The following is a 25,473-nucleotide window of genomic DNA, read 5'->3' on the forward strand; positions in this document are numbered from 1 at the left end:
ATGAGCAAGCCCAAAGATTTAAGAGCATGGAAGACTTTTACGGATCTCTAGAAAGACAACACACAAACTTAAAACTGTGGACATTTCTGTGGTGGGAATGTAGAGAAGTTTAAAAATTCTGGGAAATGATATATAATGAATTGAAAAAAATGTTCAGAATGACATTTGTAAAAAAAACCAGAAGCATTTTTGTTAGTGATTTTAGGACAAGACCTGCATAAAAAACCAAAGAATTTATTTATGTATGCTGCAACAGCAGCAGCAGCAAGAGTCTTGTTAGCACAAGGATGGAAGAATGAGGAAATCCCAACAAAAGAACAGTGGCAAGAAAAATTGACGAGCTATGCGGAATTGGCTAAATTGGCATACAAACTGCGTGATAAAAACAATTGTGACTTCAAGGAAGAATGGGAACTTTTTACAAATTACCTAAAAAGACAACAAAATGATTTGGACTCCTTGGCAGGTTTTGAATAAACATCCACAAATTTATTGGTTGAACATATGATAGATATGGCAAAGATATGTACAATTTTATAACAAGCAGAGAATAATATGTGCAAAGAAATCAGAGGGGGGAGCTGACAGAAGTCTGGGGGGGGAGTGGGAGGGATGGGGGAAAGGGGGGAAATAATGTAATTGATTATTTGGATTGATAACTTGTTATATTGAAATTGTTTAATAAAAATATTTTCTTTTAAAAAAACTGTGGACATTTCTTATCATCAGTTGTACAGGTGAAACACACAGATAGGAAAACAGATCTTGAAAATATATGCAAATATATAAGTGATCATTAAATCTGATATCATGGGATATCCATTTTCCACATTCTGCTGGGAAAGTTGACTACAGCGCTACCTCAGGTTAAGTACTTACCGTATTTTTCGCTCTATAAGACACACCAGACCACAAGACACACCTAGTTTTTGGAGGAGGAAAACAAGAAAAAAAATATTCTGAAGCTCAGAAGCCAGAACAGCAAGAGGGATCGCTGCGCAGTGAAAGCAGCAATCCCTCTTGCTGTTCTGGCTTCTGGGATAGCTGCACAGCCTGCATTTGCTCCATAAGACGCACACACATTTCCCCTTACTTTTTAGGAGGGAAAAAGTGAGTCTTATAGAGCAAAAAATACGGTAATTCATTCCGGAGGTCTGTACTTAACCTGAAGCTGTTCTTAACCTGAAGCACCACTTTAGCTAATGGGGCCTCCTGCTGCCACTGCGCCGCTGGGGCACGATTTCTGTTCTCATCCTGAAGCAAAGTTCTTAACCTGAAGCACTATTTCTGGGTTAGCAGAGTCTGTAACCTGAAGCGTATGTAACCTGAAGCGTCTGTAACCCCAGGTACCACTGTACGCTAATATGATTTATAGCAGGGATCGACAACTAGAGACCTCAGGACCAAATCCCCAGTTGCCAGTTGAGAGTAAGCGGGGTGTACAGCCTAACCCACTCACCACCTATGAGAGGCAGTGTGGTGTACTGATCCAAGGAGGCCACGTAGCTACCAAACTCACTGGATGACCTTGAGCCAGGCATTGTTTCTGGGAGTTGCAGTCCAAAAGCATCAGGAGGGCAACACCTTAGCTGCCCCCATTTTAACCTCACAAGAAGTCTATGAAGTAAGAGGAAATGGATGCTTTAGCTGAGATTCCTGCATTGCAGGGAGCCCCTTGGGTTCCTTCCAACTAGATCACTCAGTGAGCTTCATGGCTAAATCGGGATTTGAAACTTCGTCTCCCTAATCCTAGTCAGAGGACCTTCTAATCACAACACCATCCTGGCTCTCAATTTTTTAATTCTTTTCATAAGGATGTTAAATCTTACAGCCAGAAGATTCTCTCTGTCTCTCACTTTCCCCTTCCCCATGTTTCAGATTTCCATGGAAGGGCATTGTGACATGTCTCAGCTAACAGGAAACTTTGGGCTGATGTTCTCCAGGCCTTTAGAGCTGACAAGCGGGAAAGGCTGCTGGTCTGGTGGAAGGAGGGGGTGGAGTTTAGCAGTGACTGATGGGAAAGACACAAGTGGGTTTTAAAAAATAAATAAACCGGGGAGACTGCCTTCAGAATGCTCCATTATCAAAACCCTGTACACTGTAGACACCAGACAAGCAGTGGGCAGACAAACTATCTCAAGCAAGAAAGGGTTTTCTACCAGCAGCTGGAACTAAATCAAGGACTCTTCTGCTTGGACAATTTACAAGGTAAAGATCTATTTCAAGTCGGTTTAGAATGAACACAAGCTTTTACTAGATAACCAGAGGATGTCTCTTTTTAATTGATTCTTATTAAAAACGTGTGTTTTTTAAGAAGTCCCTTTGATTTCAATGAAATCTTACTTGGAATTTATTTCGCCTAATGAAATAGGACTTGATTTGATTCTGCATAATGTGTTTCAAGTCAAGGTGAAGTAATTCAGGAACATCCCCGTAAACATGTTTTAGATAGTGCAGTCAAGGGTCTTGCCCCATAGTAAAAACAGTTCTGATTTATTTTTACTTGGGGTTTTCATACTTTTACTGATTATGGGATCCTTTTTGTGAGCCATCTTGAGTGTCTCATAAATTTGCCCAAGAAAGAGCAGCAGTTAGAGATACCCACATGCAATCAATATGCCTTAAGAGGTATTGGGATGTGACTATGTGATGGGAAAGGAGGAATTTAAATGCAAGTCACTCCTGAGCAGACATATGTTCACAAATAACCCATCACACACTGTTTTCCCTGAGTGGGCCACAATCCTATCTGCACATTTGCCAAGGAATGAGTCCTGTTGAGCTCAGTGGGACTTACTTCGGAATAGGCATGTTAATAGGATCACATGCTGTGAATCAACCCACTACCTATACTTAACCAAAATATTATATTCCCAATGTTTGAGTGTCTTGTGATATTTCCCTTTAACAAATATTGTTGGCAGAGATTCCCCAGAAACTGCGCCCATTGTGCATGGGTATAGCCGGCGGTCATTCAATTAAATAAATAAAAATACTAAAAGTAGAAATTGTAGAAATATTTTGATAGATGTTTCTGAGCATTGGGGGGGGGGGCAAAATAAAGTAATTTTAAACAACTCTTGTTGAGACATTTCATTCTGAATCTGCTAGCCAGAGCCAGGCAGAGGATGATGGCAGGTGGGTGTCCAACATAAATCCTGGCTATGCCCATGACGTCGTGGTTCACCCTTGAGTTTAGAATCCCCCCCCCCCCCGATATTAAAATTGGAGAGATTAGTTCAATGGGAACAGCAGATACCCTCGCTTTTACGCAGCTCGCTGTTTTCTTTTGCACCTAACCTGGCTGTGCGCCCGGGAAAAGATCAAAGCCAAGCGTAAAGATAAAGAGGCTTGGCAGGGTTTTTACCCCGCAAATCACGCTTGCTTGGCTCGGGGGCGTGTGTGTGTGTGTGTTGGTTTTTTTCCCTCTTCTCCTTTTCCCCTCCCACTTCTCCCTGGGTTTCCCGACGGCGCACAGCCCTACGCTCAGCAGATGGCCGGGCTGCTTCGCCGCCTGGTGCGCTCAGGGTGGGCGCACGTGTTTGGGGCTGCCTGGGATTGGCCGCGACGGGGATCCGGCGGGCGCTGCCACCTGGCGGGCTTGCTGATCCCGTATCCGGAGGCTTTCTCTCTCTGTCTCCCGTCCTTTTAGACCCAAGGCGGCGGCGTGCGCACCAGTCTCCTCGGGCAGCGGTCATGGGTAGGCGCAGCGCCTGGGAGCTGTGGGTCCTGGCGCTCTTCTTGCTCCGCTACAGCGCAGCGCTGGAGCCCAGCAGCGCCTCTCCGGCGCGCCTCGAGGGGGAGGCCGGGCGCAGCAGCCCCGCCGCTGGCGCTAGGAAGAGCAGCGTCGCCCCGATCGCCGCCGGAGCGCAGCTGGAGGAAGAGGACACCGGTAGCTCCAACCTCTCCAAGGCGCTGGCGCCCGGGAAGGGTGAACGAGGGTCGTACCCGCCGTGCGCCAGGAAGACGGACATCGCCGAGGCGTTCAAGTATGTCAACACGGTGGTGGCTTGCGCCGTCTTCGTGCTGGGCATCATCGGCAACTCCACGCTGCTGCGGATCATCTACAAGAACAAATGCATGAGGAACGGCCCCAACATCCTCATCGCCAGCCTGGCGCTGGGAGACCTGCTGCTCATCATCATCGACATCCCCATCAATTTGTACAAGGTAAGCGGCGGCAGACAGCAAGGCGCGCGGTTGGTGGCGTGGGAACAGCAAAGCGCAGACCTAAGCAGGGGGACTCGGGCGACGTCTTCTTGTTTCCTTTCTCTCTCTCCCCGCCCCCCCGAAATTTTTATTAAAGTTTTGAGGAGACAATAGAATTATATCTAGAACCAGTGCTTTTCCCCCCCTAAAAAAATGTTTAGGGATACTCTCATTTTGACTCAAGAAAACCACCATTTTATAGTTCAAATTGGGAAAAATAAATACAGTGGTACCTCGGGTTATATACGCTTCTGGTTACATACGCTTCAGGTTACAGACTCCGCTAACCCAGAAATAGTGCTTCAGGTTCAGAACTTTGCTTCAGGTTGAGAACAGAAATCATGCTTCGGCAGCACGGCGGCAGCAGGAGGCCCCATTAGCTAAAGTGGTGCTTCAGGTTAAGAACAGTTTCAGGTTAAGAACGGACCTCCGGAAAGAATTAAGTACTTGACCCAAGGTACCACTGTACAGTAAATGGACAAAAGTACAAAGTTTCACAAAATGTTTAGGGGTATGTGTACCCCTGCATGCCCCCCAGAAAAAAGCACTGTCTAGAACAAATGAAGTCAGAAAAAGAAAGAAATGGAAAAGAAGAAGAAAGCAAAGAAAAAAAAGAAAAAAATCGTTCCAGTAGCACCTTAGAGACCAACTATGTTTGTTATTGGTATGAGCTTTCGTGTGCATGCACACTTCTCTAAGGTGCTAGTGGAGAGAAAAGAAAAAAGAGAGGGAAAAGACCATAGATCTATCTCCCTCTCCCTCTATTCTATTTATACTCTAATCTTCAATACAAAGATGTGAGTCTGCCCAACCAGGGACGTTTTTCCTCTTAGCCTCACATCCTCAGAAAAGCACAGTCTTGCCTGTCTCCCACACAGGCGTCTTACCATCACCCCTCTCTCTGTATGTAGCTTCATTTATGCAAAAGACATTAATAAGAGCGTTACCAGAAATTAGCAATCATAAAAAAGTTGTTGATTCCTTTTGAGGATACTGGGCTTTAATTTGAAATCGCTCTGTAATCTAAGTTTGAGGGACTCGGGTGGTAACAAAGGGGTGGCCTCTGAGCATGTGCAGAGTACATCACAGGCCTTGCTCATTAATGGTGGCCGACCCACACGTTTGCCGTTGAAAGGACAGAGCTTCTCGGGCGGAGAATTGTGGAGTGTACGCACAGGATCCTTGCATCCATTAAAACAGAGGAGCGGTTTAAGTAGTATTAACAGTACAGTCCTGTACATGCTTATTCTGAAGAAAGTTCCACCGTATTCACTGAGGCTTACATCCCAGAATTGCAGCCTAAGTCTTCTAAACAGTCTCGGTCGTAAAATGTTTAAGCTCTAAAAAGAAACTACATGGCTACAAAGGGTTGCAAGTTGCTCAAAATTAAAATGAGCAAACAGCCATTTGTGGGGCTTTTCGAACAACTGATTTGTCAAAATTTATCTTCTGTGCCATGAAAATAAATAAAAACAGTATTAATTTTTAAAAAACAAAAATGAGTAGAAAAAAGTGTTTTTTCAGTGAGAGGTGCTACTCAAGAGCACTCAAAAGGTTATACACTCTGCCCTAGAAACTCTTTTGTCTTAATAACAGATATGTTGGGGTTGACAGTACTTAGTAGTGAGAGTAAGGAACTCTGCACATGGTCAGAGGCATTATCTACTTTATCATCTCTTCAGCGGTTCTAGGTCTGAACCCTAGAGTCTTGTCAGCAAGACTGAGTCTTGTCAACAACTGCTTGTCTTGGGCTGCAATCCTGTGCACACTTTCTTTGGTGTAAGTCCCATTAAACTCAGTGGGGCTTACCTCTGAGTAAATGGGCGCTGCTATGAATTGTCATGAGAAATGGGGTGCGCTTCATGAGGTGTGCAGAAACATTCACTTTTTACGCCCCCTTTGACTTTGCTATGAGAAACTCAGCCGGGAGATAGATGAGTGTATAACTCTTTGTAATCACTGGGTCTTAAAGAGTGCTTAACTCTGGTTGGATTTCATTCACATTGTACTGTATTTCACACTATGCAAAACAGAACTGAGGAACTTTCTGCTGTGATACTGAATAACATGAATATTCATATTGAGGATTTATTACAGGGCAAATTTAAGAGCCTTAAATTTAAAAAAGTAGACAAATTCATGAAAGATGGAAATATCACTGAATATTGTCTCAAAAACTCAAATTCCCCTGGAATTTAGATGGCAGTCCTAATCCCATTTACTCTAGAGTAAGCCCCATTGAATTCTGTTAAACTTACTTCTGAGTAGATATGGTTAGGATTACACAGTTAGAGATATACACAGCCTTATCTGATACCCCAGGCAATGAAGGTGATCTGTTGAGACTAGACTGCTCTTGTTAATACCAAGTATTGGAAGATATTTGAATATGAATAATTGGGCAGGGGTCGGCTTCATTTTAGGGTCCCCGGCTGGGGTCTTGGGGAGAGGCAGCAAGCCTTGAGGCATGTGGCTTAGCTCACTCGCTTGAGTCAGTTATGGCCTCCACAATTTTGACAAGGGAGAGAGCTACATTTGGGCAATCCTGGTTTGTGGAAGTTGTGTTTTATCAATCTTTTTATGATGTCCCATTGAGGTTCCGTTTGGCTGATGGTAGGATATATGACGCTGATGCACTGACCCATCATTGCCCCATAGCATTGGGAATCAACTGAGCCACCATGATACTAACCACATTCCTTGACCAACAACTCTTTGGCCATTTCCTTCTGAAGTCCATCCCATTCTCAGCTGGTGGCATTGGACAGTTTGGTTGACTCATGTCTAGCTGGGATAGAACAGATCCTCAGTATGTGTGCAAAGGAAGTGTCACTGACCACAGTGACTATCCTAGCCACAATTCAAAGCTTGCCAGTTTTGTTCCTGCTCCCAGCCCTTCCCACATTTGACAGAGGTTTAATGCACACCCAAAAAAGCCTTAATGGGGGCTTCCTGCACAACAGCATCCTATTTCCTAAACCAATCCTGAAACTATTTCAGTAGTTGCCCTTGTAGTTTCTTTTGCAGTTGTTGAATTCCCAGAAATCAAGTTCGTTTCGCTTGCTAGCTGATGCTTAGTGTTGTTTGTCAAATAAAAACAAACGCTCCCATTGTCACAGATATATGCAGATCTGTTTGACTCCGCATGTTGAATTTCCTGTACAAAAGCAGCAAGAGCTCAGAATTGCTTCGCTCACGAATTCCACCCTCCTTGGCTTCCCATCGCTGCAAAGCTCATTCAGAGCTCTCAGAAAAGCAGCGTCATCATTCGTTCATGCACTTTTCTAGGGCAGTGACTAAGGAGAGGGGACCTGCCACATTGAGAGAGCAAGAAAGAACTTCTCATAGAACAGAGTCGTGGGGTTGAAAGGGACCTCGGGGATTATCTAGTACAACCCCCTGCTGGTGCAGGCCATCTGCTGCCACAGCATCCGTCTCAAATAACCTAGCATCCTTTGACTTCTGGGGTGTCAGCAACACTTTACACCAACTAGGGTGCTCCACATTCCATTCAGTGCAACGTTTTTACAGTCGTACCCATTCTGGAAGTCTGTTACAACTTCCAGAACGTTCGGAAGCCAAAGCATGGCTTCTGGTTGGCTGTAGGAAACTCCTGCAGCCAATCAGAAGCCGTGGAAGCGCCATTGGACGTTCGGTCAGAACACTCACTTCTAGGTTTCCATCGTTCAGGAGCCGAAATGTAGGAGTACCAAAGTGTTCGACAACCAAGGTACAACTGTATTTTTTTAGTACAGTAAGTAAATGTATAGTCAGACGTTGGCGGAATTGGAGGAAAGTGCCACAAAATGCTTTTGTGTTTCTCCTGGATGATGTTTTAGAGGAGCAGAGATCAAATACAGATTACCATTTTTACCACGCTGTAACTTACCAGTAAACCCATTTCCTGCATTATTGCAAAGTGGTGATAATTTTTAACATATTTCTACACAGGAGATGGGAATTCTTTTTATTATTATTATTATTATTATTTAAGCCCAGGGGTTCCCTTATAGACAATTTCCCAAGGGCCACATATTAGTGTTGGGCAGGGAGAGACAGAGGCAGAAGTGGACAGACGGAACAAACATTACAAGAAAGGAGATTCCGGCTGAACATGTTGAAGAACTTTTTGATGGTGTAAGCTGCTAGACATTGGAATGGACTTCCTTGGAAGGAGGTGGACTCTCCTTCATTGGAGGTTTTTAAGCAGAGGTTGGATGGCCATTACTTAACTCAGGCGGCGCAGAGCCAATGAGAGACAGGGCCTTGGAGAAGGAGCAGAGACTGGGAATAATCCCAGGCTGGATAGAAGGGGGGTCCTGAGATTTACATCCCATCTTCTGCAGCATACAATAGGAATGGGGAACCAGTGACCCTTCAGGGGCTGTTAGACTACAACTACCATCATCCCTTCTATTGGCGAAAGCTAATTGAATTTCCATGAGTTTTTATGAGTCTGCTTCTTTTTGATGTTGCCCTCCAGTCTTCATTCACAGACCGATCCGCATCTGAGATTATCATGAGTGCTTTCAGCTGAAATCTCTGTATTAATTGAAACAGTTATCTTGGGGAGACTCGGAATAGATTCACACACACCCCTTTCTTTTTACAGTGGTACCTCTGGTTACAGACGCTTCAGGTTACATACGCTTCAGGTTACAGACTCCGCTAACCCAGAAATAGTACCTCGGGTTAAGAACTTTGCTTCAGGATAAGGACAGAAATTGTGCTCTTGCGGCGCGGGGGCAGTGGGAGGCCCCATTAGCTAAAGTGGTGCTTCAGGTTAAGAACAGTTTCAGGTTAAGAACGGACCTCCGGAACGAATTAAGTACTTAACTTCTGGGCATCCCTATTTCAGAATATGGTAGAGTATTGCAGTGTGTGCAGACCATTCCTGTTACCCTCTCTGACCAGTTCTGAACCGATTTGCTAAATTCCACCTTTTAATCATGATATACATCAAACCTCAGCAATATCTCTTTAAATGACCACTTCACAGCTTTGAAAGGTATACACACAAAATGGATTCAAACAGGATAGTTAGCGTGTGTGAAGCCTATGTTTTTCAAAGCACATCTATCAGGAATGGAAGTTTATTCCAGGCTGGATTCTTATGGCTCCCTGTTAGGTTGGAAATCATGTGTTTGCAGCTACATAAAGTGTGAAGCTATGCTTGTTTGCAGTGGCTTCATGGTTATTATCCAGTGCTCTTAAATCTTTCTGTATCCCTTATCTGCATATCACTCCACACAAGCTTATCCTTTATCAGCCCCTTCTGTCTCCTTCTCCCACTCCTGTCTCCATGCTTTTGCCCTTTGCCTTTTAGCAGCTTCCCACTTCTCTGTGTCCATCAAAACCCTTCCTTCGTCTTCCCAAGTTCTGTATCTTCAGCACAGTATTTCTAACACTGCCTTAGCCTCGTCCTTTCTTCTGTTTCACTGCTGCCAAGCTTCTTCTCTATCCCATCCTCTCTAAGATTTGCCAAGTTTCAGTGCCTGGCTCCTTTTCCAGCTTGAAATAATTTTCTTTTTAAAAAAAATAAAAAAATTATAAGTTTTTCCACAATAATAACATAAACCACAAAGCAGAATAACACACAAAAACAGAAAAAAGAAAAGAAAAATACATCAGTGAACAGAAAAAAAGGAACAGATAAACAATAACAACTAACTTAAATTCTTTACACATCCAACTTTTTAAACATCTTGGTTGACTTCCTCTAGTCCCTCCCTTCTAAGTTTCCTTGTAGTTGAAAGTAACAGATTTCCAATATCTTTCTTTAACTAAAACAATTTCCAATTATAGTCCATCTTATTCACATTTCTTAATATTCTAAATCCCATTTATTTAATTATAACTTCGTTTAATCCTAGGCCTCTTTGTTTCTTTCAAGTAATTTCAAATTTTTTATATTACAGTATTGATTCAAATAGTCCTTAAATTTCCTCCAGTCCTCTTGAAACTCCTTTCTGGTCGCGGATTTTTCCAGTCAGATCAGCTAGCTCCAAAAAGCCCATCACCTTCATCTGCCAATCTTCCACTGTTGGTAATTCTTGTGTTTTCCAATTTTTAGCAAGTAGTATTCGGGCAGCCGTTGTGGCATACAAAAATAATTTAACATCTTGGGCTTCAAATAATTTTCATCATGCCTCTCTAACGTTGATTTTAACATGACCAAACAGTTGCCGTGCATTTCAGATGATAGTGTAAGGCAGTTTTTCCTAGGAAGGTGCAGTTGTTCCCAGCAAATGTGACTGTGAATAATCAGATCTCTTTTTTTCTCCAGGACAAGTTCTATGAAACAATTCTAGGCTAACTGGTTTGATTCTTGCAGTAACCGAGAATCTTAGTAAAGTGGTTGCATTATGTAATTAGTTATGTAATTTCTTCTTCTTCTGTGGATTTGATTTGCATAAATCATAGTATTCAGAGTTTTGCAGCGACAGCTCCCATGCTGCAAGAGCTAGATCTAAGTACCTGTTATCAACCATCTGTCTTCATGAGATGATGGACTTGTAAGCTCCTTGGATGGCTTGGAGTCATGTGGTTACATTTCTTCCGGCGGATGAAGGGTGCCAAACAGGATGAGCCAGACCCACTGCAAGGTGTCACATTTGTAGATTAAATGAGAAGGTTTTGGCTGGCATCCAAATTACATTTGGAAATGTGTCTGGCTGCCTTTACATATACTTGGGCAACGTGGCTGCAGCCTTCTGTACGATTGTTCCCATGTCACTCCCATACATGTATAAAACATTACAGTGGTACCTTAATTCGTTCCGGAGGTCCATTCTTAACCTCAAGCACCACTTTAGCTAATGGGGCCTCCTGCTGCTGCCGCGCCGCCGGAGCACGATTTCTGTTCTCATCCTGAAGCAAAGTTCTTAACCTGAAGTACTACTTCTGGGTTAGCGGAGTCTGTAACCTGAAGCGTCTGTAACCTGAAGCGTATGTAACCCGAGGTACCATTGTATAGCCATGCGCTTGAACTCCCTTGCATCCTTGTAAAGAGTGCACAAAATAGGCTTTCCCAAGGCTATCATGTAAGCGTGCGATAAAGTTCAACCACATGTAGCTATAACATTTTTAGACATTATTGAAAGCATTACTGTTTAGTCGTTTAGTCATGTCTGACTCTTCGTGACCCCATGGACGAGAGCACGCCAGGCACTCCTGTCTTCCACTGCCTCCTGCAGTTTGGTCAGACTCATGTTTGTAGCTTTGAGGACACTGTCCAACCATCTCATCCTCTGTCATCCCCTTCTCCTTGTGCCCTCCATCTTTCCCAACATCAGGGTCTTTTCCAGGGAGTCTTCTCTTCTCATGAGGTGGCCAAAGTATTGGGGCCTCAACCTTCACAATCTGTCCTTCCAGTGAGCACTCAGGGCTAATTTCCTTAAGAATACATAGCCAGAATATTTTTTTACATTCCTGGGAGCAATATAAGAGAAACTGTAGGTCTGTTGAAAAGGGAGCCTTCTATCAAAATACTGAGTGACCTCTAGGATTATTGGCATTGACGATATCACCATATCGAGAGTAAATCCCTCTTGCAGTTTGTATACATACCCAAATCACTGCAGCCATCTCTCTTTGGGGAAAAACCAAGGCACTTGGTAGGTCTGCACATTCCATACTGCTGATATTATCTTGCCAGGAAATGCCAAGATGATAAACTGTGAAGAGCCATCCATTTTGCTCTTCCAGCCTGTACAGTGGTACCTCGGGTTAAGTACTTAATTCGTTTCAGAGGTCCGTACTTAACCTGAAACTGTTCTTAACCTGAAGCACCACTTTAGCTAATGGGGCCTCCTGCTGCTGCCACACCGCCAGATCACGATTTCTGTTCTCATCCTGAAGCAAAGTTCTTAACCTGAAGCACTATTTCTGGGTTAGCGGAGTCTGTAACCTGAAGCGTATGTAACCTGAAGCATATGTAACCCGAGGTACCACTGTAATGGTCAACTGGTTCTAGTTGCTGTTGCTGCCCACACCCTGCTCTCTCCCCAACAATTTGACTCGGGTTTGAGAAATCCAGGTTATTAGTACGCTTTGGGGAGTATCTGTGACAGTATCCACAAGCTGAGTCCTAAAAGTTGAGATTTCTGTTTTAAAGTCATGGCAACGAAATAAATATGGACAAATCTCTAACTTGTTTAACTTGCTTGGCTCACTCAAACCATGAAATTGAGTCTGGAGGATCTGCAAACCCCTCTGAGCTCCAGAGCATTCATGAATCATGTCTCTATCTTATCACCCAGGCAGATAAAGCCATAGTCCTCTTTCTGTGGACTGATTCAGTTCCTAGTTATGCTATGTGGGTGGGAGGATCATATCTTGCCTTCAAATCAGACTATACAGTATTTGTCTTACCGCTTCAGTTTTTCCTGCACCCCACTGCATGAAACAAATTCTTGCTTTTGAATACCTCCATCGCCTCTTCTCATCAGATTAAATATGCATTCATCTACATTTTTTTTCCTTTTAAATCCAGGCTGCAAGCTTTATTTGACTTAATCAGTGCATTAATCAACTAAAGTTTTAATGAAGTCATTAAGCAGTGAGGGCCAGTTTTAATAAGGGAGCTGAGCTTTAAAGCGCTTGTTGGATTTTTGAAATTTTGGTCCTGGCATGAGCTTGACATGAATTACGACGTGGAAATCAAAATATCAAAAGCAGCCTTTCCACCCAACAATGAGTGGTAGTCTTTGTTTAATAATTTTTAAGGTGTCTCACGTTTGCATCAAAATCTCAAAAAAGCATTTATATTGGCGTTTTGGTTTAATGATTATTTTTTTAATCTAATAGGTAGGTTATTAATCAATTTAATAATGCCAGTTGGTTAATCATTGTTAAGTTACATTAAAAATCAGTGGAATAGGGCAGTACAGTGGTACCTCGGGTTAAGTACTTAATTCGTTCCGGAGGTCCGTTCTTAACCTGAAACAGTTCTTAACCTGAAGCACCACTTTAGCTAATGGGGCCTCCTGCTGCCGCCGCACCGCCAGAACACGATTTCTGTTCTCATCCTGAAGCAAAGTTCTTAACCCAAGGTACTATTTCTGGCTTAGCAGAGTCTGTAACCTGAAGCGTATGTAACCTGAGGTACCACTGTACATGTTTACTCAGTCAGATAAGGACCTCGTATGTATGGTGGAAAAAATAATGCAATAGGATTGCATCGACAACTTAACTTACTACAAAAGTGAAACTTTTAGATTTGATACATGTCTTTCAAAAAGGATCAGTTCCCACTTTTTCACCACACATATATCTCTGGCCAATTGAAGTTATACAAGCCAGACTTTATTCATTACTAGCTTAAGTTCTGTTGATTTCCATGTGATTAATTTTTCCTGGATTAGGCCCGATCCATGCGTTCGATGTTTCATTTCAATTTTCCTGAGCATGTTCTAGCAGCTTTATTATTTGGTCTGGTTTCCATGTGCCAGAGTTTAGCTTAGGCTGCAGCCTTATACCTGCTACCTGACTATAGTAATAGTTCAGTATTCGCTGTAAGGACATATTTCCATTTGATTCTCTTAACATATGTTCTACTCTTAAGGTTCTAAATCGCTGGTGGGGGGTTGCAGATATAGCTGCATAGAGGCACAAATTGTGATTGATATAGAATTGTTAACCCTTAGCTGTTTGTTCACTCTTTGCAGCTCCATGCGGAAAACTGGCCTTTTGGGGCTGCCGTGTGTAAACTGGTCCCCTTCATTCAAAAGACATCGTTGGGCATCACCGTGTTAAGTTTATGTGCTCTCAGTATTGATAGGTGAGAAATCAAGATCTTCATTCTATTTTTACCCAGTGTGCACATTTGGTATAAATTTAAATAGTAAGGTAAAGGTAAAGGGACCCCTGACCATTAGGTCCAGTCGTTGCGGCGTTCATCTCGCTTTATTTGCCGAGGGAGCCAGCGTACAGCTTCTGGGTCATGTGGCCAGCATGACTAAGCCACTTCTGGCGAACCAGAGCAGCACACGGAAACGCCGTTTACCTTCCTGCCGGAGTGGTACCTATTTATCTACTTGTACTTTGACGTGCTTTCGAACTGCTAGGTTGGCAGGATCAGGGACCAAGCAACGGGAGCTCACCCCGTCACGGGGATTCAAACCACCGACCTTCTGATCGGCAAGTCCTAGGCTCTGTTGTTTAACCCACAGCGCCACCCGCGTCCCTTTTTAAATAGTAGATCCAGGAAAAAAATAATTCTGTTGCATGTTAGAGAAGAGATACTTAAAGGAACAGATGGGTATGGGCAATATATTTTTTTCTAGAGAAAAGTGTGCTGGAACGTACCTCCCCCAGAAGACCCACCACAGAGCCCAAAGAGGACCTCTTCAGGCTTGTGGGGTAGGGAGTGACTCCTCGCCAGCCAGAGGCCTATTGAGGTTGCTCTGCTGAGGTGCAGAGAAGGTACCTCGCTGCAGCTGAGCAGCTTAACAAAACTACACACCCCACCATCGCCTCTCTGGCTCCTATGAGCTGAAGTAGCGTAGGCGCTTGCTCAGCTGAGGGCATGGCTTTCCTGCATGACAGCTGTTAGCTGGGAGGCTGAAAAGCCTCAGCAAAGCCCCACTTGCCCCTCTGGCTTGCAAGGAGAACCTCTCTGGAGCCCGTAGAGCAGTGGTTCCCAACCTTTTTTGGGCCATGCACCACCTAAGCATCTCTAAAATCCGGATGCCTGTGACATATAATTCTTCTTATTCCAAAAGTGAACTCCTATTCACGTGGAGGAAGCCTAAAAGGCCATTCACTGCTAATAACTCATTGTCGAATTGCCCCCCTTAAAAATCCAATTGCCCCCCCCCCGTAGGGCATGTGCCAGGAACCACGGCTGTTATGTACTGAGTTGAATAGGATCCAAAAGACAGCAGTCTGATTGGTTCTAGAACAATAGGATTCACAATGCAGCAGTCTGATTGGTCATGGAACAGTAGGGTCCAGAATGCAGCAGTATGATTGGTCCTAGAGCAATGCAGCAGTATGATTGGTCGGCAGGAGCCACCCAGTCCAGCTCCAGGTGGAAGTGAATCCACAACCTGATTGGCCTACAGGAGAATCCCAGAATTAGCCAATCACGTGCAGCCCATTGTGTAAATAATGTATATAATGCAGATATTTTGGGGGAACTTTCATTCCTCGCTACTATGAGCCGAATAAAGAGCATGAAATCCACACTCGACTCCCGAGTATATTTCAACGGCCATGGAAGATATCCTCTTCCGACTCTGGAGAAGGTCTCCTCGTGAGCTATCTGCTGACCAGATTCAGATGGAGGCAGGAGCTGCTGTTATTGCTTATTTCCCAACATGTCATGCTTTCAGCTTCCGTGCTGCAGGCGATTCTGCAGTGCTGTACTTGGGACAGAAACAGGGCCTAAATAGTCACCACTTACGCTTAAGTTCACATCAGCAGGAGTGAGGAGGGGATGGGCTTTTAGTCCCAGCATAGTGTATGATCTGATCTAATCAGCACCTCTTTCTTCCATTTAGGTATCGGGCAGTCGCTTCGTGGAGCCGTATCAAGGGAATTGGAGTCCCAATGTGGACAGCGGTCGAAATCGTCCTGATCTGGGCCGTGTCTCTTGTTTTAGCTGTCCCCGAGGCTTTAGGCTTTGATTTGATTACCCTCCCATACCACGGCCAGAAACTTAAAGTGTGTCTACTTAATCCCCGCCAGGAAACTTCTTTCATGCAGGTACGGTGTTCTCTCGTGAACCAGCTGCTTCCGCGTTAAGAGATGTGTTTATTTAATAAAGTCGTACCCTGCCTGTCTCAGAAATACACATCTGAGGAGGGTACAAATGATGCACCTGTCTGTGTACTTGCAGACAAAGAGCAATGGTAAACATAAGACTCACAAAAAAACCTGTGTCTTGACTTAACAGGATTGCATTCAACTAACCTTCATTCAGACTAGGCCAGGGGTCTGCAACCTTTAAGACAAAAAGAGCCACTTGGACCCGTTTCCGAAGAAAAAAAACCTGGGAGCCGCAACGGGCGGGGAGGTGACGTCGGGACGGTGCGTGACTAACGCACGCACCGCCCCCATGCGACGTCACAGCCAGTACAGCGCCCACCACAGTGGGGAGTGTCGGGGCGCACAATGCGCCTCCTCCCCTCACTAGTATCCACCCCAGAGCCGCGGCAAAGGTATAAAAGAGCCACATGCGGCTCCGGAGCCGCGGGTTGCAGACCCCTGGACTAGGCCCATGGAAGTGAATGGGTCTTAGTCATGGACATTAATTTCAGCAGGCCTACTCTTGAGTAAAAGTTCATTGATTACAATCCACTGTGTGTTTTGCAAGTTATTTTCCCTCTCAGTTGTCAGGAAGAGCTATATAACACTTAGGACTCAGCTAGATTGGTAAAGAAAAAGCGTTGTATATGCATTGTATATGCGATATAACACTGTGACACCAGGTGGCGCTGTGGAGTCTCATCTTTCCCAACCGGATTTCCCTGTATGAGTTTACAATGCGTTTAACCGAAACGCTTCTTTGATGCGTCTAGATCCAGCCTTAGTCTTGATACGTGGACCCAGCTGGTATGAGTGTCAAGTGCTCGCTAACTAACCTTGACCTTTTTATTTTATTATTATATTTACATACCCCCCTTCATCAAAAGATCTCAGAGCAGTTCACAGAATAAAATACAAGATAAAACACAGTAAATAAGGCCTGGGTGAAGAGCAACATTTTTGCCTAAAAGTGAAGGCACCAGGCGAACCTCCCTGGAGAGAGTATTCCACAAGCGAGGAACCACTACAGAAAAGGCCCTATTGTTGTATTGCCACCCTCTGGATCTCACATGGAGGAGGCACACGAAGAAGGGCCTCAGAGGATGAACACAGAGTCCAGGGTGGTTTATATGGGGAGAGGCGGTCCTTGAGCTATTGCAGTCCTGAGCCGTTAAAGGCTTTATTGGTCAAAATCAGCACTTTGAATTGCAGAGTTTTGAGAAATTAAAAAACAAAGTGCGAGATTGGCTTCATTATTACCAGATAATGGAGGCATATAATTTGGACAAGAAAATTGGCTTTCAGGTGGAAAAATCAAAATTAGAAACAGAGCTGTTAGAACCTAAAACTAAGAATTTGTCAAGGATGTATAACTTGCTGTTGAAGTGGAACACTCAGGATGAAACGGTGAAATCTGCTATGATTAAATGGGCACAAGATGTTGGACATAACATTATGTTTGCTGACTGGGAACAGTTATGGACCACAGGTATGAAGTTTACGGCATGTAATGCCTTAAGAGAGAATATTATGAAAATGATTTACAGGTGGTACATGACCCCAGTCAAGCTTGCAAAAATTTATCATTTGCCCGATAATAAATGTCGGAAATGTAAAGAAAATGAAGGTACATTCTTTCACCTTTGGTGGACGTGTCCAAGGATTAAGGCTTTCTGGGAGATGATCTATAATGAAATGAAAAAGGTATTTAAATATATCTTCCTGAAGAAACCAGAGGCCTTTCTCCTGGGCATGGTCGGCCAATTGGTGCCAAAGAAGGATAGAACTTTCTTTATGTATGCTACAACAGCAGCAAGAATACTCATTGCAAAGTACTGGAAGACACAAGATCTACCCACTCTGGAAGAATGGCAGATGAAGGTGATAGACTATATGGGACTGGCAGAAATGACTGGCAGAATCCGAGACCAGGGAGAAGAGTCAGCGGAAGAAGATTGGAAGAAATTCAAAGACTATCTACAGAAATACTGCAAAATTAATGAATGTTAGAATGATGTCGGATAGAAATTAAGCGGTTTCCAGCTGTAATGTTTTAAGAGAATATGGGAAAAAAGGTTCAGAAGCAGGTTAAAACTTATTGATAAGGATTTGCTGAATTAACAATTTGAATTGGAATACAAAAAAGGGAGGTATGAGGAGGTCTGGGAAATAAGTTAATGGAAAATAAGTTATGGAAACTGTGTGTGTTTTTAATTATTTTAATTTTTGTATTTTTGTTAATTTTTCTTTTTTCTTTTTGATTTTTTTATTGTATTAATATTGAAACTTTAATAAATATCTTTTAAAAAACAAAACAAAATCAGCACTTTGAATTGGGCCCGGAAGCTGATTTGGCAGCCAGTGCAGTCTCCTTCCCCATCACATTTGTCCCTTCTGGGGAAGAAAGAGCTCCTCCCCCCCCCCCCCCGCCTCCATTGTTTATCTCTCACACAGCTAATCTCCCCTCGCAGTTGGCAAGAAAAGCAGGCGAGATTAGCCAAGGAAGGAAGGTTACTGGCTCCTCCTTCCTTGTGAGTAGAGTTCAGCTGGGGCTCCCACGTCCCTCAGAGCAGAGAGGAAGGCATGGGGCAAGTGAGTGCATTGAGTCCCTTCATTTTTCCTCACCTGTGCGGCAAGGATGGAGAACTTGCGGTCCTCCGAGTGGTGATGGAGTAGGACTCCCATGTCAGGTGGGGTGCTGCTTTTCTCCTGGGCACCAGTTCTTCCGGCCAACCTGCCTGCTGTGGGAGTCCGAGGCTGCACAACGGCATATTCTTATGAGACTCCAGTGGGCCGATTTCTTAATGAAGGTACTCTGAACATGCCAGTCTGTTAGGTTTGGCGTGTGATACTCTGTACATCGTGGACATGCATGTGTCCTTGACTGCCATTATAAAGCAAAGTTATTGTAAGTAATGGCAACTTAAATTGATGGAATATGTACAGCTTGCAGATTTAACATACAGAATAAGAAAACAAGAAGAGCAGGCGTTTAAGGAAGATTGGAAAATGTTTATTGAATATATGGGGGGGGAATTGTGTGTACTTGAAAACGATGGCAGCATTAAGATAAATTCAACAGTGTAAATAAGTTTTAATGGGGTGTAATAATGGAATACTGGATGGTTTGGTTTATGTAAAATATGCAGGGATTTATGGTATGCAAAATCAACTATGGAAAGAGAAGAAGGGAAGTCACTGATATTTTAAGGTTGTTTAAATGAATATTCTAAAATGTAAAGCAGAAAAAAATAATTAAAAAATATAAAGCAAACTTATTTTTTTCATTCCCTCCTCCTCCTAGCTTTACAAGGACGCTAAAGACTGGTGGCTCTTCAGCTTTTATTTCTGCTTGCCGTTGGCAACCACAGGCCTTTTCTACACTTTGATGACCTGCGAGATGCTCAGGAAGAAGAGTGGGATGCAGATCGCTTTAAACGACCACTTAAAACAGGTAAAGATCATACAGAATCATATAATTGTGGAGTTGGAAGGGGCACCAAGGGGCATCTAGTCCAACCCCCCCCCCCTGCGATGCAAGAATCCTGCCTACAGCCGTCGCTGGGTGGCCTCAAATCAGCAACCTTCTGGTTAACAGCCAGACACACTGGCCTATCTCCCTGACATTGTGTACATCCTATTTTGACGAAAATTTCATTCCCAGAAAATTTTTATCTCTATGCCGTCGCTGGGTGGCCTCGAACCAGCAACCTTCTGGTTAACAGCCAGACACACTGGCCTATCTCCCTGACATTGTGTACATCCCATTTTGACGAAAATTTCTTCCCCAGGAAATTTTTCTCTAGATGCCGTCGCTGGGTGGCCTCGAACCAGCAACCTTCTGGTTAACAGCCAAACACACTGGCCTATCTCCCTGACATTGTGTACATCCTATTTTGATGAAAATAACTTTCCCAGGAAAGTTTTCTCTTGATGCTTTTTATAGCACTCAAGCAGGCTAAAGTGCGGTCTTCATCTGTCTCGATGAATGATAACAAGCAGGTTGATAGGCGCAAACAGGCTTTGTTTCCAGGGTTTCGGTAAAGATGCAGATGGTGGACCGTGTGGGGAAATGGGACAGGAGAAGCTATGGCTTTGGCATCTTCACTGGAACATGTTAAAAGTATAGCATCAACCACTAGATTGCACCCACTGTATCCATAACCTTTGCTACATAGCGATAGCTTTTGCATCCTCTGCCTAGTCTTTCCAGTGGTTGCTCCTTAAAAGTGGAGGGTGGTATTCAACGACATAATTCCATGTGTGGAATGGATTTCAGTTGTGCAATGGGATTCCTGCCCCCCTGCACACATCTGGCACTATCCCCAAATCTGCTCTTGGGGGGGGCTGGAGGATCCCACCGGATAGATTTACGGGGTGTGTGGCAGGAGGAGAGGGGTGTGGGGAGTCCGGTTGCACAAGCAGTTGTTGTTCTGCTCCTGCCATTATTTAGATGAAGGCCCCCTGGAATACACAGGAAACAAGGAAAAAAGACACATAATTTCTAAGCTAACCACAGTTTGAAGATGAAATACCACACCCTCTTGGGGTCAAGGAAGGCATAGAGAGGTCTCCCCCCAAACCAGAATACCAATATAACCATAGTTAAGACCTCTCACTTGATCCTGCATAGTCCATGCTACCAATCTCCCGGTGGCACGGTTTTCTCATTGTATATTTTGTAAAGTGGGGACGCAGGTGGCGCTGTGGGTTAAACCACAGAGCCTAGGACTTGCTGATCAGAAGGTTGGCGGTTCGAATCCCCGCAATGGGGTGAGCGCCCATTGCTCGGTCCCTGCTCCTGCCAACCTAGCAGTTTGAAAGCACGTCAAAGTGCAAGTAGATAAATAGGGACCGCTCTGGCGGGAAGGTAAACGGCATTTCCGTGTGCTGCTCTGGTTTGCCAGAAGCGGCTTACTCATGCTGGCCACATGACCTGGAAGCTGTACGCCGGCTCCCTCGGCCAGTAAAGCGAGAGTCGGCCACGAGTGGACTTACCTTTTATATTGTAAAGTCATGTTCCTGGTCAGTAGAAAAATTGTTTTCTTCTGTACAGGAACACATGTTTGAGGTGTGGAGTTCACAGTTGTGGCACACCACCGAGCAAATTATACTTAATACCAAGACAAGAAGTAGTAAAAAACAGGCAGCATGTTAAAACTTGGCCTAAAAAAATATACCAATTTATTACAAACCAGAGAGATGGATTACTTATATCAGGGGGAGCCACAAGGGCAGAAAAGGGATCTGCAAGTGGGTTTCCCACCAAGGTTGATGAATACAAACATATGCGGTGTGTACAAGAAGGCTGGTTATACGTGCATAGGTCTGGTGGAGGGTTCGAAGCCTTGTCATCATTGTTATTTATTTATTAAATTTTTATACCGCCTTGTACCCACAGGTCTCAGGGCGGTTCACAGTCATGCTAATGGATGATCATGTGACTATGTGGTAGCCTCAGGCATAGAGGCTCTGACTAGGCCAGACATGTCCAAAGTCCGTTTCGGGGGCCTAATTTGGCCCGCCAGTTGGTTTAATTCGGGCCCCTGTGGCAGTTCATTTCCTGGGGTAAAATCCTTAAAAAAAAAAAACCCTTAAAAAAACCTCAACAAACCTAAAAAAACTCAAATCCTAAAAAAAGGTTAACAACTTTGGTTGGCCCTCACGGCCCTTCACTTCATCAAATCTGGCCCTCTTTGAAAAAAGTTTGGACACCACTGGACTAGGCCAAATCAATATGGGCCTTGGATGGCTGAATTAGATTAGAGGTTTGGCATTTCCGTTTCCTGGGGCTCTCGCACTACCACAGAGCTGTTTAGAGTCGTGCCTTCTGCTCGATATACTCCATAGGCAAAATGGCGATTTCTAGAGCTGGCGAGGCTGAGCTTCTGAGATAATAGCATGCAACCAAGTAATGCCAGGCATGCGTCAGGGACTGGCAGGGCGCTGAGAAATTGGCACCCGAGGAAGGGAGGCTGGAGTCTTTGACTCAGAAGAGGGGTCCAGTGATTTGTGGGAACCTGTATCAGCCAGGAGGCAAGAGTCAGAGGCAGGGAAACTACAGAGCTGAAGCGTGGAGCACAGGAGGGGTCAGAGGAAGACGCAGGTCAGGTCAAGACCAAATGCCACCACTGTCTCCTAGAACCAGGAGAGGATTGAAGAGGGAAGAGCAGAGGTGGCTTCCACACAGGTGCAGCCTCTGGCTGTGTGTTCGCAGCCCATCGGAATGTACAGTCGTACCTTGGATCCCGAACGCCTTGGTATTTGGACATTTTGGCTCCCGAACGCCACAAACCTGGAAGTGAGTGTTCTGGTTTGCGAACGTTCTTTGGAACCCAAACATCCGACGGGGCTTCCGATTGGCTGCAGGAGCTTCCTGCAGCCGATCAGAAGCCGCGCCTTGGTTTCTGAACGTTTTGGAAGTCGAATGGACTTCTGGAATGGATTCCGTTCAACTTCCAAGGTACGACTGTATATGAAGTGGAGGAAGGGAGGGCCATTGCTTCAACTACTCCATAGAGCACACACCACACTACAGTGGTGCCCCGCAAGACGAATGCCTCGCTAAACGAAAAACCCGCAAGACGAAAGGGTTTTCCGATTTTTTAGCGGCTTCGCAATACGAATTTCCCTATGGGCTTGCTTCGCAAGACGAAAGCCCATAGGGAAATCTCCGGGGACAGTGGGGAAGCGCAGCGCGCCTTCTCCTCTGTTCCCGGACCTGTCCTAAGGCTTGCGGTGGGAGGTCCAGGAACAGAGGACAAGGCGCGAAGGGCTTCTCCTCTGTTCCTGGGGCTTGCGGTGGGAGGAGGGTTTTTCCTCCCCACCGCCAACATTCAGAACAGCATTCTGAATGTTGGCGGTGGGGAGGAAAGCCCTCCTCCCACTGCAAGCCTTCAGGACAGGTCCGGGAACAGAGGGGAAGGTGCGCAGCGCTTCTCCTCTGTTCCCGGGGCTTGCGGTGGGAGGAGGGTTTTTCCTCCCCACCGCCAACATTCAGAACAGCATTCTGAATGTTGGCGGTGGGGAGGAAAGCCCTCCTCCCACTGCAAGCCTTCAGGACAGGTCCGGGAACAGAGGGGAAGGTGCGCAGAGGTCCTGCAGGGCTCCCCAAGCTGCGAATGTCTGCCCCTCACGCGGGGCAGCAGGCTGCTATCCGCAGCTTGGAGAGCCCTCTGGACCTCTTCTGAAGGCGGGTGGGGGGCAAAAGTCTTTGTCCCCCCTGCCTGCCTTCCCGGGGGATTTTAAAATGCTGGCGGGCGGCAGCGCTGCCGCCCGCCAGCATTTTAAGATCGCCCCGGACAGCGGAGAAGTCCTCCGCTGTCCCGGGGTTTTTAAAATGCTGGCGGGCGGCAGCGAAGGCTTCGCTGCCGCCCGCCAGCATTTTAAAATCGCCCCAGGACAGCGGAGAAGTCTCCGCTGTCCCGGGAAGGGGGGGGAAGCAAAGACTTTCGCCCCCCCGTCGGCCTTCAGAAGAGGTCGGGGGACAGACTGTCCCCAAACCTGGTCTGAAGGCGGTTTCCATAGGAACGCATTGATTGATTTTCAATGCATTCCTATGGGAAACCGTGCTTCGCAAGACGAAAAACTCGCAAGACGAAAAGACTTGCGGAACGAATTAATTTCGTCTTGCGAGGCACCACTGTATTTATATATTTATTTTATTTTTATTTATTGAATAGACTGGTGTGGAGCTATTTGGAGCCATAGAAACTACTTTAAGTGTCCGCTTTTGACAATTAATAATAATAATAATAATAATAATAATAATAATTTTTATTTTTACCCCGCCCTCCCCAGCCAAGGCCAGGCTCAGGGCGGCTAACAACCAATAATAAAAATGAGCTGAATGAATACAACTTAAAAACAAGATTAAAATACAACATTAAAACAATTAAAATGCAGCCTCATCACAGGAGGAGAAAGGAAAAAGAAAGAGGGGGGAGGAAATCAAATTGACTCCAAGTGTTAACACTCTGCCGTGTGCATTTTTTTGGCTGGGGAGCATCCACAACAGCATGTCTCGTTTCATTGGTGCTATTTTGGTTATGTAGGTGAGCCCTTGAACTACAGAAAGTCTGTCTAAGTCACAGCTTTCCAAACTGTGTGGCGCAACACATTAGTGTGTCGGCTGCAATGCGTAGGTGTGACCTGCGCTCCTCCTGGGGCTGGAAAGGGGCTAGTTTAACCTCCGGTTTTCTAGTAAAGCTGAATTACTGTGCCGCGCAATGATGCATGTCTAAAAATCGTGTCACCAACGTGAAAAGTTTCGGAAGTAGCAATTGCTGTTCTTTTGCTGGTTTGTTTGTTGGAAGAATTCAAAGTAGATCAAAGAGCAACGGTCAAAAAAACCCCAAAAGCAAAATGCGCAGACTTTTCTTTTGAAGTATCATGCAATATTTTGCCCAGTGCCCTTGTTTTTCTCATAGCCATAATCCAGAAGTGTGCCAGTGTGTGTAGGAGAAATATAGTGCAGAGATTGGTCAGGGATCATGTTCCTTTTGAAATGTTCAGCTTCATTAAGTATGACCCATTTTCAATGGGTGTTTCTTTGCTTTCAGAGACGCGAAGTGGCCAGAACTGTGTTCTTCTTAGTGCTCGTCTTCGCTGTGTGTTGGCTTCCTCTCCACCTTGGTAGGATACTGAAGTTTGCTCTTTACGATGCGAGTGACCCAAACAGATGCGAACTTCTAAGGTAGGGCTCCTCTGATGAAATGCTGAAATAGTGCTGCCATTTTGTTTTACTCTCCCAAAGGTGGCATTTATCCACAACCAATTTATACAGCAAGTGGCTTTCTAAGATCATTGTGAGGAGCGTATATAGCAGCCAACGGACATCCTGGGGTGCAAGCCTGTCTCTTCCAGTGCCCACTAATCACAAATGATTACGGCTGTTTGTAAAACCCCTATGTGGTTCCTATATATGTGTTAAAGGTAAAGGGACCCCTAACCATTAGGTCCAGTTGTGATCGACTCTGGGGTTGCGGCGCTCATCTCGCTTTATTGGCCAAGGGAGCTGGTGTACAGCTTCTGGGTCATGTGGCCAGCATGACTAAGCCGCTTCTGACAGACCAGAGGAGCGCACGGGAATGCCGTTTACCTTCCTGCCAGAGCGGTACCTATTTATCTACTTGCACTTTGACGTGCTTTCGAACTGCTAGGTTGGCAGGAGCAGGGACCGAGCAACGGGATCTCACGCCGTCGCGGGGATTCAAACCGCTGACCTTCTGATTGGCAAGTCCTAGGCTCTGTGGTTTAACCCACAGCACCACCCGCGGTCCTTTATATATGTATTGCATCTACACTATTCAGATTCAGCCATTATACAGGTGGCTCAAAAGTAGGTATACAGTTGAATCAATGAAATACTAATAATAACAATAATTAGTGATAAATTATTTATACCCCGCCCATCTGGCTGGGCTTCCCCAGCCACTCTGGGCGGCTTCCAACAAAAGATTAAAAATACATTAAAACATCAGTCATTAAAAACTTCCCTAAACAGGGCTGCCT

At 44.9% G+C, this 25,473-nt stretch overlaps 1 protein-coding gene across 2 annotated transcripts in view; it reads left to right on the plus strand.

The window, feature by feature from the left end:
* The first annotated feature begins 2,067 nt into the window (after nt 1–2,067).
* The window catches only part of EDNRB (endothelin receptor type B), a 32,775-nt gene continuing 9,369 nt past the window's right edge, over nt 2,068–25,473 (plus strand). For both annotated transcript variants that reach the window (XR_014563392.1, XM_083735320.1), the window contains exons 1-6: nt 2,068–2,208; nt 3,653–4,170; nt 13,878–13,990; nt 15,714–15,918; nt 19,265–19,414; nt 24,522–24,655. Coding sequence is in view for 1 of the 2 variants with exons in the window: in XM_083735320.1 (XP_083591446.1) it covers nt 2,073–2,208; nt 3,653–4,170; nt 13,878–13,990; nt 15,714–15,918; nt 19,265–19,414; nt 24,522–24,655 (1,256 nt within the window). In the remaining variant the exon portion in view is untranslated. The remainder of the gene's footprint in view (nt 2,209–3,652; nt 4,171–13,877; nt 13,991–15,713; nt 15,919–19,264; nt 19,415–24,521; nt 24,656–25,473) is intronic.

This window comes from Podarcis gaigeae (assembly GCF_964106915.1).
Source record: "Podarcis gaigeae genome assembly, chromosome: 4".
In the NCBI taxonomy this organism is placed as follows: domain Eukaryota; kingdom Metazoa; phylum Chordata; class Lepidosauria; order Squamata; family Lacertidae; genus Podarcis; species Podarcis gaigeae.